The 15,371-nt window shown below is 39.7% G+C and overlaps 1 protein-coding gene across 4 annotated transcripts in view; it reads left to right on the forward strand.

The window, feature by feature from the left end:
• Positions 1 to 15,371, forward strand: part of TNIK (TRAF2 and NCK interacting kinase) — a 420,827-nt gene that overhangs the window by 306,709 nt on the left and 98,747 nt on the right. For all 4 annotated transcript variants that reach the window (XR_007496767.1, XM_049775216.1, XM_049775217.1 and 1 more), the window contains exons 8-10: positions 1,980 to 2,034; positions 4,386 to 4,464; positions 14,350 to 14,525. Coding sequence is in view for 3 of the 4 variants with exons in the window: in XM_049775216.1 (XP_049631173.1) it covers positions 1,980 to 2,034; positions 4,386 to 4,464; positions 14,350 to 14,525 (310 nt within the window). In the remaining variant the exon portion in view is untranslated. The remainder of the gene's footprint in view (positions 1 to 1,979; positions 2,035 to 4,385; positions 4,465 to 14,349; positions 14,526 to 15,371) is intronic.

Below are 15,371 nucleotides of genomic sequence, written 5' to 3' on the forward strand. Positions count from 1 at the left end.
AAAACAAAGTGAGAGTCTGCCTCAGCATTGTGGGAACTAAATATCACATATTTTTATACCAGTGTCCAGGAAATATCTTAATCACTTTTTACCTTGCCATGTTTTAACTCCTATGCAGCATTTGAATCTTAAATGTAAACACAGGCTAAATTAAACTTTAAAATTCTGATAATTGCACAAAATTCAGCTTGAGCATTATAAATACATATTATGTATATTAAGCACAAAGATTTATATATGTACATATATTTACCTTATTTTACATTAGACTATTTTCCAGACAAAATATTCATATATTCAACAATATATAATGCACTAACCACTATGCTTAGCTCTGAGTTCTGAGATATATTAGTGAATGATATTGTCAAGAGAGATTCCCTGGTCTCAAAGCATTAGGTTAAAACTCCAGAATTGTTCATTTTTAAGTTAATAACAATAGTAAATAAAATTTAATTTATTCTATAATTCATCTCCAAAGCATTTGCTTTAAAATACAGAGGAAAAAAAAACACATAAAACTTGTATATCATCTTTGTAATTTGTAACAGTTTTATTATAATCCACACTGAAAAGATTCTAACTGTCTGGGCCAGAAAAATAGCACAGATAGAGCATTTGCCTTGCATGAGGCATCTCATATAGTTCCTTGAGTCCACCAGGAAGTGATTCCTGAGCACAGAGCCAGGAAGAGTAACCCCTGAGTACTGCCAAGTGTGGAAGGAAGGGAGGGAGGGAGGGAGGGAGGGAGGGAGGGAGGGAGGGAGGGAGGACGAAGGAAGGAAGGAAGGGAGGGAGGAAGGAAGGGAGGGAGGAAGGAGGAAGGAAGGAAGGAAGGAAGGAAGGAAGGAAGGAAGGAAGGAAGGAAGGAAGGAAGGAAGGAAGGAAGGAAGGAGAAGGAAGAATGAAAAAGAAGGAAGGGAGGGAGAGAGGAGGAGGAAGAAAGAAAGAGAGAGAGAGAAAGAAAGAAAGAAAGAAAGAAAGAAAGAAGAAAGAAAGAAGAAAGAAAAAAGAAAGAAAGAAAGAAAGAAAGAAAGAAAGAAAGAAAGAAAGAAAGAAGAAAGAAAGAAGAAAGAAAAAGAAAGAAAGAAAGAGAAAGAAAGAAAGAAAAAGAAAGAAAGAAGAAAGAAAGAAAGAAAGAAGAAAGAAAGAAAGAAAGATAGAGAGAAAAGAAAGAAAGAAAGAAAGAAAGAAAGAAAGAAAGAAAAGAAGAAAGAAAGAAAGAAAGAAAGAAAGAAAAGAAAGAAAGAAAGAAAGAAAGAAAGAAAGAAAGAAAGAAAGAAAGAAAGAAAGAAAGAAAGAAAGTTTCTAAATGACAATTCACAAGTGAATGAAGAAACAGTTTATATATGTGGTATATTGTACAATAGACTATTATACTCAACAATGAAGAGAAATGGATCACTAATACTTTAGATAGTGTGGATGGATCTTAAATACATTATAATGAAAGAAAATGGATGATTTTATATATCTAAAATTTTAGAAGATGCAGACTCATTTACAGTGAGAAAGGTAAGAACAGGAAAAGAAATATGGCTCAGTGACAGGAAAGGGAAGAGCCAAGACTAATGAGAAATAAATGGTGCTTGTGTGGGTGATGAACATATTTATGTTCTTAATTGTGGTAAATATTTAATGATGTAAACACTTCGATCCTTATTAAATGGTACATTTAAACCAAAATTTGATGAAAATTATGCCTCAATAGGAAATTTAAATAGTCTAATAGCCATTTTATATAATTCTATGAAAATTTTTAGTAAATTAAATATTTAAACGTTATATTCTGGCTTCCTGCATTTATTGGAAACTTGACATGTATCATGAAAAGTATCATCAGTGAGGAGTGAAATAAGCTTGTACAGAGATGGCTGAATGGCTTTATCACAGGCAGTTCTCAGGCAGCTGCTTGCTTGGAATTGGGTACCTTTTATTCCTGCACTTGTACGTGAGTATCTGCCTTCCTTCTCTTTCAGAGTGACCTGTGGTCTTTGGGAATCACCGCCATTGAGATGGCAGAAGGTGCTCCCCGTAAGTACCTGCCTCAGTGACTCTGTGACTGGTCTGCTCTGTGGGGGCTGGAAAGTCCTTGCCAGAAGTGACAGTTGCTATACTCCCCCTCTGCTGAGCTCTTGCTAGATCCAAGCTGGCATATTTAGAAAGGAGAGTCCAATTAAGTCAGTCAGGAATCTATTTGTTTTCAGAGTAGTAGGACAGTCTTATTTTTCTAAGGAAACAAACATTTGGGAGTCTGATTTGACCCATTCAATTGGGTCCTTTATTCTTGGACTATACTTCACTTAATACAGAACTAGAACCAACCTAGTAAGAGGTTAAACTCCAGGTTAAGAAAAATGAAGTTCCCGGAGAGATAGCACAGTGGCGTTTGCCTTGCAAGCAGCCGATCCAGGACCAAAGGTGGTTGGTTCGAATCCCGGTGTCCCATATGGTCCCCCGTGCCTGCCCAGAGCTATTTCTGAGCAGATAGCCAGGAGTAACCCCTGAGCATCGCCGGGTGTAGCCCAAAAACCAAAAAAAAAAAAAAATGAAGTTTATGTGCAAACACTTGCACACTTTTAACCTCTTAAAAATAATAATTTGGGGTGCCACATTGATAGTACAGTGGGTAGGATGCTTGTCCTGTTTGAGGCCAAGCTGGGTTCTATCCCTTGCATGACCTATGGTCCACTGAGCCCTGCCAGGAGTGCACCCTGAGCACTGCTAGGTGTGGTTCAAAACAAACAAAAAACATCTTGATTTTTTAATTTAGATTTCCTTGCTGTTCTAGAGAACATTTTGAGGGTCTCTACCAAGTAGGAGAATGTGTTTGGCAAAAGAACACCATGTAGGAGGCTAACACGGCCAATGGCTATAGTAGGCTCAAGGATGTAATCTCCAAACCCTATTAATACAGGGGAGGAAGGCAGGCAGGGTCCTTCTAGAAGACAACTGTTACTCTGACAATCCCATTAACTGGGTGGAGCCATCATAGACCTTAAGATAATTTAGCAGCCTTTTATCCTTTTATCCTTCCTTGCTTCTTCACTCAAGGTCAAAATTGTGTAGCCATCTGATGCAATGCTCATTCTTGCCTGGCTCCCTCCCATTTCCTGCAGTCTTCCCCAGTGATATTTAATGTAATATTTAATACCTCTCAAGTTTAATACCACCTTAGTGGCAGTATTTCAGAGGCCTCAAACCTAGGTCCCTTGTTGCATGACAGATTCCTTTGTTCGTGCCTTTTTACCTTCAACATATTATTGTCTTCTTACCCTGAGATTGTAGAATTTAACTAGCATTTATATGCAAGTCATTAATTTATACTGAATTTATCTGTCAATTAATTTGGAATGTTTATGGAGAAAATACCTTTCATCCACAATGTTAATATGCATTTATGAATCAGAAAAATGGAATTTTGTTCCCTACCAAATTTGATGACTGGTAGATGGGGCTAAAAATAAACTGCTTCCCTCAGAAACCTGTAGGGAGCTTTTAGGTAGCACATATTGTTATTTTAGGCATACAAAAAAAAAGATATTGCAGATGTTTAAAACATCAAAACACCAAATATTTTGATTAAAATTAGAACATCTAAGTGCTTTTAGTATAAACGATAACATCATGTTTACAAGTTGAAATATTTTTTATAACATCTCTTGCCAGACTTCCTTTGTCTTAATCCCGGGCTCAGTGAAACCAAACAAAAGAAAAACAGAGAAATGTCTGTCATGAAACATGAAAATATAAAGGGAATGTGTTCTGCCTAATGATACAAGAGGTTTCAGCATCAGTGCTAGAACATTACCATTGTTTGAACTTCAGTGTGTTAAACTGTTGACACTGATGGCGAAAAATGCACACTGGTGAAGGTTGTATGACTATAACTCAATCAGGGACATCTTTATCTGTGGAAAAATATGTAGTGTGGACAACCTTGAAACCATGGTGTTTAAATAAAATAATAATAAAAGTAAAATAAATAAAAAGAATAGATTATGAATTATCAAGCATCTTTTGTTTTACTACTGGAGCTTTTACTAATTAAATAAAAAAGAAAATTGTTATCTTGATATTATATTTTTGGTACCTTAGATGTCATTTACAGCAAGGCAGTAATAGTAGATCCTTTAACTTCGTTACCATAAAGATAAAGGGAAGGTTGAAAGGCCAATCATATATATTAAAGATGTGCTCCATTTTCTCAGACTTGCATAATTAGACACCAGTTCTTTTATGTGCTGTGCATCAAAGGGCAACTTTGTGATCCTCTGACCACTAGCCAGGAATGGACTCAGAGGGCCATTGGCACCATTAGCCACAGAGCAAGGATGGACTTGGCCTAGGTTTGGCTTAACCCTTTTTATTTTAATCTCCTGCAGCTCTCTGTGACATGCATCCCATGCGAGCCCTCTTCCTAATCCCCCGAAACCCAGCACCTCGGCTGAAGTCAAAGAAGTGGTGAGTTTGGTTTTTAGTACCTTGCAGAACAAAGTGTAGCAAATTTTCAGATTTTTTTTTGTATGTGTTCAAATTCTTAGGTCCTGCTGACAAGATTAGACTAATGTCTGCTAAGCCTTGTGAAGTGATTTTCTGTATGTTATCACTTTCTGAAAGTAATTTTGAGTAACCCCTGAGCATCACTGGGTGTGGCCCCAAAAGCAAAATAAATAAATAAATAAATAAAAGTATATTTTAGTGCCTGTTAACCAGCAAGTCTTTATTCTTACATTTTCAAGGTAAAGAGCTATTGGCCAAACATAGCTAGTGGAATTCAAATAAACTCATAGAAGCTCTTTGATTTCTCACCCTAAGCAATATCTTTCTTGGCTGTACAGATGATTTTATCAGAGAGGGTGATAGTTTAGAATATCAACCTATTACATTGGCTTACTTGTCTTTTGTTCTTTAAGAAAATAAATAACTCCCTAAACTGTGTACCCACACACACATATGTACACACACACACACACACACCTGGTAGTATGCTCTATGCATGAGCATTGACAAAGATTATATTTATTGCTGTTTTTCTATGTGGCAATTGCACCTTATTTGGGGTAGTGGTAATCAGCTTATTTGCATATTTAAAAAATGACTTGATTTTTGACTAGTGATTATTAGGATGGTAATACCAGACTGGAGTAAACAATGGGTCAGTAATGTAAGATTGAACATGGGGAAAAAGAATGCTACCAATTAGGCATGCTACCATACATAGCCTTTTTGTGTGTGATTGCATCAGGGTCTTACTCTCAGCATAACAAACTCTGTTGCTTTCTTCTTCTCTGTAACTTGATTTCTCGTCCCTGATGCATTCTTGGGTTCTGTTTTTCCTTGAACAGAGCCCAGTCTCTCCACTACTTGGAATCTAGTCTTTCCTCGGAACATATTCTGAACCTGTAGAGTAGAAAGGACAAGAAAGACTTTCAGAAACCCTTTTTATATACCATTTTGACTGTTGCATCATGTGGGAAATCAGTTCCTGGGAATGACAGTTGGAGCTAAATGCAGGCATATTGCACCCAGAGATGGAAGAGGAGTCACAGCAAAGAGAGAGCTAGAGTTGCTATTGATAACTGGAGGCCAAGCCACCATGCTCCTCCTCCTCTCTCTGGAGGGTCACTGTGGTGCCAGACAAACATTCTGTCCCCAGCAACAGCCTTCCATTGGCCACCAGCACTGCCTGTGATTGATGGCTGCTTCCTTCCATCTCTCCAAGTAGACTTTTTTTGTTTGTTTGTTTGTTTTTTTGGACCACACCCGTTTGATGCTCAGGGGTTACCCCTGGCTAAGCGCTCAGAAATTGCCCCTGGCTTGGGGGGACCATATGGGACACTGAGGGATTGAACCACGGTCCTTCCTTGGCTAGCGCTTGCAAGGCAGACACCTTACCTCTAGCGCCACCTCGCCGGCCCCCCAAGTAGATTCTTTGACAGAGCAGAGCACCAGGTTTTTCTATGGATGCAGCAGCAGCTGCACAACCAGCTCTGTGTGAGGTTTCTGCTACAGAGCCTCCCTGTACCTCATGTCTGCTGGGGACTTACTTCCTGTTCCTTCCTTCAAGACTTTCCTCCAGCTCAGCCTTGCTGGATCAGCTGACCATACATTGGTGCTCTCTGATGGAGCAGGACACCCACATTTCTGACCTTTGGGCAAAAGTGCAACAGTCTTGCCTTGCCAAGTGACTCCTCTCCCCCTTGGGGACAGACAGACAGACAGAGAGAGAGAGAGACAGAGAGAGAGACAGAGACAGAGAGAAAGAGAGACAGAGACAGAGACAGAGAGACAGAGACAGAGACAGACAGACAGAGACAGAGAGAGTACTTTTTCCCAACTCAGTAGTGCATAATGTCACTTGATCACTCATCTGTCTTTTGCTGCTTACCTAGTTCTGCAGGCCCTAGATACTCCCAATCTGGCACACAGAAGAGTAAGGGAATGGCCCACACTGAGCATTTGTATTCGCTCACCCTCCTCTAAAAGATCAACTCTGCACTTACCTTGTCTTAGGCAATCTTTCTCTCTCCAAGTCTTTGAGGAGAAAACATGGTCTATTTTTCTGTTTCAAACTTTTCTCAGGAGAACTCACTTTGGTAGTGTTGGAGAGAATGTGATTGGTACCTGAAAAGGAAGGGTCCAGAGTACTTGGTCTCTCAGCTGCCATGGATACCCAGGCCTTAGTTGCTGAGGACCCTGAGATCCCTATGCCAGACAGGGAGAGGGGAAAAATACTTAACTCTTAGAACTTGAGTAAAGAGAGTAAAAATTTTGTTAAAACCCTTTGTCTCACATGGATCTCGGACTTTATGTGCAGCCCCTAGCCATGGATCATGTGGTATAATTCCTAATTCTCTATCATATAACTCCAGTTTTTTGGTTTGGGTTTTGATGTCACACCTGGTGGTACTCAAAGGTTACTCTGGCCCTGCACTGAGGAATCACTCCTAACAGTGCTCAAGATTATATATAGGATGTAGGGGATCGAACGCAGGTCAGCCACTGTATTCTCACTGACCCTTTAACTCCAGTTTTCTAGTGAAAATATTTTGGTTCTCCAGAGTACTTTGTCTTGAACTACTATTTCTGAAGTGATTTGAAATAAATTGGAGTTTGATTATTTTGCTTAGATATGCCCTAGATTTGGGGAAGAAATGAAATAAATTTATTCTTTTTTTTTTTAATTATGACAACAAAAATGCAAAGAAAGAGGACAGGGTAAAGTTACAGTGGAAGCCCAATCACCCATAAATAGAATTCTCGGTAGTCCCATCGATGATATCCCAGCCTTGAACTTTCAGCCAAAGAACATTAATAGAAACAAAACTGAACCCCTGTACAATACAATTACTTTGTCCCTCAAATCCCCAGTTGTAGTACATACTATTTCTTAGCAGCACACAATATAATCTAAAGACATTAGACTTATGTAACTCCTTAAAAATTGAGGGCAAAGTACATTTCTCTAGTTCCATGCACATGCTAACTAGTTTAAGTTAACATCAAAAGTTTTAGTGGCTTGTTTTTCTTAAGAATTGGAGTCAAGGGAACATAGTAAAAAATGGTATTAAAGTGGCATTTGTTTGCATAGGCCCACCAAAACATAAGGGACATGGAAAGACAAATTATGGTCTAAATACAAGGAGACCTTACCCCTGAAGTTTCCTGGCACAGGACTGACTCTAGGCTCCAGGCAAATTAGTTTGTCCAATTCAAGTCATCGTCTGTAGTGGCAATACACCTCCATTCCTCACATAGTCTCTGTCTTTTTCTCTTTTGGAATTTGGCTACACCAGGCAAAGCAAGGGTGGAGGAGGTACTCCCAGTAGTGGTCCAAATTGAACCTAGGCCTCACACAGCCCCTGCAGCCCCTTGAGGTAACCCCTTAACCCTGCCTTTCATTTAAGTACAAGGTCCCTTTTCTCACTTGAACTCCAGAATGTTTATATCCACCTGTTCTCCATGCAAATGTGTTTTCAGATGAAGCACCTTGTTACAGTGTCTATAAGAACATGTTACCAAAAGGAACACCATTGTGGCAGAGGCTGGTCTTTAAATCTTCCTTGTAAACATTTACTTATGGATTATTTCTCAGTAACATTGGGTAACATTGGACATATACAACATATAAGGCATATAAGACTCATGTATGTTGTAGACTCAGTAATTTACATGTGTACATAAATTTAACATAAGACAGAATAGATCAATGAAGAGCATGTGCTTTGCATCCTAGAGACCCAGGTTCAAATCCTGGCACCATCTAGTCCAGGGGTCTCAAACTCAACTTACCTGGGGGTTGTAGGAGGCAAAGTCGGGGTGATCCAGGGGCCGGGCGGTGGCGCTAAAGGTAAGGTGCCTGCCTTGCCTGCACTAGCCTTGGACGACCACGGTTCGATCCCCCGGTGTCCCATATGGTCCCCCAATCCAGGAGCAACTTCTGAGCACATAGCCAGGAGTAACCCCTGAGCGTCACCGGGTGTGGCCCAAAAACCAAAAAAAAAAAAAGTCGGGGTGATCCTTAAGTGCAAAGTCAGTAGTAAGCCTTGAACATTGGGGTGTGTGGCCCAAACAACTAAAACAAAACAAAACAAAAAAAGATTCCTCTAGGGCAGGGCCACAAAATGTTGTACGGAGGGCCATTTGCGGCCCGTGGGCTGTGAGTTTGAGACCCCTGAATTCTAGTCCCTTTGGAAGCACCATCAGAAGCAACCCTCAGTCATAAAGCCAGGAGCAGTTTCCAAGCTAGTCACCTGTGAAACAGATACTCAGTGTCCTCATTTGATAGACAAAGGTTTGAGACTCGGATCCGTAATGTCCCTTGCTCACAGTTGTACAATCTTATAATTTCCTGGTTTGGTTTGTAGCCCACATCCTTACTCTGGCACATTTAGTTTCTTTGATTCAGGACTAAAGTGAGAAAGAATGAATTGCACTTAACTCTTCGGTGAATTTTTCTCCCTTCACAGTAGGGATAAAGGACAATATCACTGTTCTTTGCCCCCTCTGGAAGAATAAGGTATGCCCAAGGCAGGGTCCTGACACTGTCCTGTCCCATATGTGCGATTTCTTTCCAGGCCTCAGTGTGGAAGCATGCCTGTGTCAGGGCTCCATGTCATACACACAGCTCATCTATCTGATAATTTTGCTCCAGGAGGATTGTAGTATCAGTTCAAGCAGAGAAAATCAGTTCTATGTAATCACAATGAACAGTGAGCCAGTATCCCATTTCTGCTTTGTCTGTATGTGGCTAGATCTGACTGACCTGGATAAAGGATCACTTGCAGATATATTTTTCCTCTATCTCTTCCCTCTTTGCTCATGCAACTTAGCCCTATGGTTCTCCTTCAGAAGTTTGAGAAGGTTGAGATAATGTCATGGTTGCAAAAGATGGTGCAGCTCATTTTTTTGTTTGTTTTTGGGCCACACCCAGTAACACTCAGGGGTTACTCCTGGCTACGAGCTCAGAAGTCGCTCCTGGCTTGGGGGACCATATGGGAAGCCAAGGAATCGAACCGCGGTCAGTCCTAGGCTAGCGCTGGCAAGGCAGACACCTTACCTCTAGCGCCACCACGCCCAGCCCCAGCAGCTTATTCTTTTTACATATCCCTTAAACGTGAAGTTTCCATAAAGACAAATAAGTATGTACTTGAAATTAGCAAGATCACAAATACTTATCCCTGGAAAGATGCATAAGAGACTCTGGTCTGGACCATTCATGCTCCCAGTGAAGATTGGAGGCATTGGAAGGTAAACTGCTGTATCTCAAACCTCAGGAGGCAGTGGAAGGTTAAATGCCATAACCCATACCCTAGGTTCACCATACCTATAACTGATCTTGAAGGCTTCTTTGTCTTCATATTTTATGAAACACCAATCCTTATTCTTATTGGTTGTCAGGCACATTTGTCTTAAGAATTGGCAAAGAGGGGCCAGAGAGAGTACAGAAGGTAAGGCACTTGCTTTGCATGCAACTGATTCAATCCCTGATTTTTCTCTCTGGTCTTCTAAGCACCACCAGGAGTGATCCCAGAGTACAGAGCTAGCAGTAAGCACAATGGGGTGTGACTGCAAAACAGAAACAAACAGAAAAGAAAATGAAAAAGTCCTTTTTGTGTGTCTGTTCTATGTAAAATAATTATGCTAGAAAGCCAAAATCAGACAATATTTAAAATAGACTATTTGCCAATAGTCATGCAACTTTAGATTTTATTTAAATCAACACCAAAATAGCTATGCTGACTTTTAAATTAACCTTTTTTAAAAAAATAAGGCAGGAGAGATAGCACAGTAGTAGGGCATTTGCCTTGCACGCAGCCAATACAGGATGGGCAGTGGCTTAAATTCCAGCATCCCATATGGTCCCCTGAGCCTATCAGGGGCAAGTTCTGGGCACAGAGCCAAGAGTAACCCCTGAGCACTACCGCTGGGTGTGACAAAATAAACAAACAAACAAAAAACATCCCCTTGGAGGTAAAATTGCTCTTGACTCCTCTTCTTCTATGATCCCCATAAGGAACACAAACAGTAATTCCTCAACACTGGTGGTAAGGTCTAGAAAAACTTTGCTTAAGTAAACAACAGATAATAAAAGCAGATCATCAGGTGACATCATTGTGGTCTATTGGCTGGGGTGTTTTTTTTCTTGTCAGTTATTACAAAATGACTTGGAAGGAAAGACTTTGTTTGAGGACTCTGTTTTGAAAACTAGACATGAAGAAAACATGTTCTAGTTTCTACCACCTCCACCTTTCAGTAAGTGTATGTGTACCTGGTATTTAAGCCTAAAGCTGAACAGTTTGCTGGGACATTGAACATGGTAGCAGCAATAATAATAATAACAACAACAATAACACAGTATTCATCAACTAACATGCACTGTTCTACATGTTTTACATAGATTAACCCATTGAATCAAATGATGAACAGTTTTTCAGTACTAATATTAGTAATATACTTGTTTGCATCCAGGGAAACTGAGGCATAAAGAAGTTAAGTAATTTGCTTAAGTCACACAATTAGAAAATGATGAAGATTAGATTGTACTTCAAGAGTTTGATGACTATTGAACACTTTTAGATCTGCTAATTCTAACTAACTTTGGTCATCTTTTTTGTTTGTCTTTGGTTTTTGGACCACACCCTGTGACACTAAGGGGTTACTCCTGGCTCTGCACTTAGAAATCACTCCTGGCTTGGGGGACCTGATGCCTGGGATCAAACCAAGGTCTGTCCTGAGTCAGCCACATGCAAGGCAAACGTCCTACCACTGTGTTATCGCTCTGGCTCCGCTTTGGCCATTTTAATTTTTCTCTGATGCCTGGGATCAAACCAAGGTCTGTCCTGAGTCAGCCACATGCAAGGCAAACGTCCTACCATTGTGTTATTGCTCTGGCTCCACTTTGGCCATTTTAATTTTTCTCAGACAATTTAATATATAAACAGGAAGTATCCAGAAGATAAAGTATTCAGTGACACTGATATTCTTCTGCCTGCAACACACTCTAAGCACCAATCCTGAATATTTATCTCTCTGTGACAACACTGAGGAAATTAGTATTACTACTCTTAGACTTTTTATTTTCAGAGAAAAGGACCTAAGTTATTGGCAATAAATTATATAAAAGTATTAAAAACCCATTTGGCCACTCAGTACATAGATTGTGTTCAACATAGGTGACTCACATGTTTTTTGGGGGGGGTGGGGCCACACCCAGTGATGCACAGGGGTTACTCCTGGCTATGTACTCAGAAATTACTCCTGGCTTAAGGGACTATATGGGACACTGGGGATTGAACCATATCTGTCTTGGGTCAGCCACATACAAGGCAAACACCCTACCTTGGCACTATCGCTCTGATCCCACGTGTTTTTATTTTTAATTCATGTAACTAGGTCTATTGATTTTGAGGGATATACTAACCTAAATAAGAGACAGTAAATTTTTCTTCAAATACTTGTTTTAAGTAAATATTTTCTCTTATGAAGTATCATTTCTGAGGGTTGGAGTTACCATTACAGGAATCACAGCATTTTCATTGCAGCATGCAGCTGGTCCGGCTTGACCCTTCACTGCATATAATTTCCTGAACCCCACCAGAACTGATTTCTCATTTGGCCTAAAAATAAAAATAAATAAATAAATAAAGTGTCCTTTGAGGACATTGAAAGACTCAAGATTTCCTCTGGAGTTCTGTTTGTGTGGACCTGTTCTTCAGGTGAATTATTCTTCCCCAGTGCTCTATGCAAGAGAATCTTGGAAATGAACTCTGTGCTATAGCTAATTCACCGTTGTTCTGAACACACTCTCTGAAGATGGTTCTCCTTTTTTTTTTTTAGGTGTCAGTATCGAGGAATAGAATGTAGAGTCAATTGTGTCTAGATTGCATTTTAAATTGGGTGTGATTTTTTTAATTTCTTATCCCCTAATTACTGTTGAACACTATCAAAAAGAAGAAGAAACATCAACTTCCTTCTAGGTACAAGTAGTAAAAAGGAAAACCGTGTTCACATGCCTTTTGAATATTTCATAACTGTCTTAACTTGTTCTTGTTTTTGTCAAACACTGATTTTTTTTTCTACCTGGAAAAGCACTATATGGAGTTTGTCTCTTTCTCTATGTAGGTTAACCTCATTATCTTCTCTTCATTCCTTAGAGGGGTCCATTATTTCATTATAGGTTGTTGGCTTTTTTGTTTACCAGATCTCTCCTTAGATGCTCTCTCCACAGTATTATCAGATCAATCTGTCAAAGAAAATGTACTAAATGCCATCATGTTTCCAAACATCTGTCTCTGTCTTTCACAAGTATAGGTCTGAAGGTAACCGTAGTATGGGACTTTTATTCTAGTAACCCTTCATGTATTCATTCCTTCATCATTCACATAATGTCTGGCAGGGTAGTACTAAGATGATAAAATTGAGGAATTTCACAAAAGGTGCAGAAAGTTAATGTCCTGTTGTCATTATTTCTAGTCCAGTATAAAAAATCTAACCCAGTATAAAAAAAATCATACTCATCCTTGGATGACCCCAGGATAGCAGTCATCTTAACCTCTATATAAAATAATTGAAAAGCTTGAACATAGAGAGAGAGAAAAATAAATAATTCAGTACATTAGTAGAAAACTGTTTTGACTTGGGAAGAAATAGAGGTGGTGCATTGATGAGTGCTCTCTCAAATTTGAGTCTTGAGGAACTTGCTCACATTCTTTTCAGAGTGATGAGGAACCTTTCAGGCCAAAAATACTTAAACAGGGCCTGCTGGGAGGCTGGAGAAAGACTAGCTCCTGGGATCTACTTCTGTCATTCCACAACGTTCCACAGGAGGGAGACAGAGCGCACTACATGACTTCTGCTCTGAGCTGGTTGAGCACCAGCGAGGAGGATGAAGATGAGGAAGGTGACTGGAGTTCACCAATGTCTTTGAGGATGATATGATGTGCTGCCAACGGAGAACCCTGTAAGGTCATACTTTAGAGCCATGCACACTTTTCTATAGAGTCGTGACTTTCATATGTGTGATGCATTTGGTAAGAGTATGATGAGTATGCATGCCAAGTTCATGAATCATAGCTAAAAGTCCATCACTAGTTTCTACCATGTCTTGGACTTGCTGCCCTTATCATTGACTTGGTATCTCTCACAAACTCTCTCTGCCCCATGTGTTTTTTGCACAGGGTTTATCTTTGCTGACATGGTGCCTTTCTAGAGAGAGATAATGTTTTTCTTGGTATGAACTTAGTCCCTTAAACTTTCATTTCCAATCTGTTCTTAGGGAAGCAAAGTTCAAAGGTGATTATGAAATTTGCAGTTTAAAAGTATATGCTTCATTATGTATAACCTACTATTTAATAATCTTAATTTCTACAAGGCCTACCCCCCAAACCATCTCCACCTTGGGTTTGAATTATTTGAGCTGGCATTTTTTCTTCATTAAGACAATTTGCCTGGGCATCCACTGGCATAAATGTGCTCCCAGGTTTTTTAAATTTCTTTTCTATCTGTCTGAACTGTCCCTGAGTAGCTCAATTAGACCTTCCAGCAATAATGTCCATAGGCATTTTTCCCTTCTCTGATTCCACCTGCTTCCCTGGGTAATGTTGTGTATACGCTGTGCACAGATGTTCTCATGTGTGCAGTAACTGTGTTGTCTCAGTGGTGTTTGGGTGGTCAAGATGCCAGTGTGCTTCACTTTGCTTAATAAGTAGGGGACATATTTTGTGAATGGTTGGTCACTAGGTAGACTAATTTATTACATTTTTATTTCTAGTATTTCAGAAAGCAAAATGTTCCTTCCTATTGGAATCCCTTTTTATCTGTGGGTCTATCTCCTTTGTATGGCAGGTCAAAAAAATTCCAGTCATTTATTGAGAGCTGCTTAGTCAAGAATCATAGTCAGAGGCCAGCTACAGAACAGCTGATGAAGCACCCATTTATCCGAGACCAACCTAATGAGCGACAGGTCCGTATCCAGCTCAAGGATCACATTGACAGGACAAAGAAGAAGCGAGGAGAAAAAGGTGAGAAGCCTATTTGTATTCCAACTAGAGCAACAAAAGATATAATGAGTTGTGGGCTCTTAATGTATTCGGCATGATTGGGGCTTCCACATGGAGATGTAATTCTTTACTGTAAGAGGCTGACTGAGATTGCAGCCTGTCGAGTTCAATAAAGTGAGACTGCAAAATAGACTAGTGAAAATCAGTCTCTTTTGGGGGCCCTGTCCAAGACGGTAAGTGAATCTTGCTCTGAAGTGGATTAAGAGAGCAAGTAGCTCTCTTGATTTCTGTCAGTATTCATGTTCAGAGAAATAAAAACAAGCCCAAACCTTGCAAAATAGAATATAACATTTTTTCTGTATTAGCTGTCTTTAACATTTTAATTTTTGTGCTCTGATGCCCATTTCTCATTTATCTAAAAGTCGAAAAGATTTTTCTTGTAGTTGCTACAAGGCTTGCTGGCTAGAGTATAGCAAATTAAGATGAAAGACCATTTAAAAATGCACTTTCTCTTAGAGATGAAAAGACATAAGTCTCTTATGACTGCTAGTTATACTATTTTATCTTATTTCTTCTTCACTGGATAAAACATGAATTCAAACTTGGGACTCTGAACAGAGTCATACCAGTCTGAATAGGAATGAAAGATGGTGGGAGAACAGAGGAGGACTTGCCTGGGTAGCAACAGGGTAATCAGCTGGTAGGGAGATGTTGGCTGGGAGAAGTATGGGCTAGTAAGAACACATGGAGACAAGCATGAAGTTTACAGGCATATGAGGTGAGGGGTATAGAAGGAAGGGAAAAGTTCAGGACTGAGAAGGGAATTCTTTTCCTCTTCCTTTTCATCTCTTTTATTCTTTCCCTCTT

The sequence above is a fragment of the Suncus etruscus genome, chromosome 6 (assembly GCF_024139225.1).
Source record: "Suncus etruscus isolate mSunEtr1 chromosome 6, mSunEtr1.pri.cur, whole genome shotgun sequence".
Lineage (NCBI taxonomy): Eukaryota > Metazoa > Chordata > Mammalia > Eulipotyphla > Soricidae > Suncus > Suncus etruscus.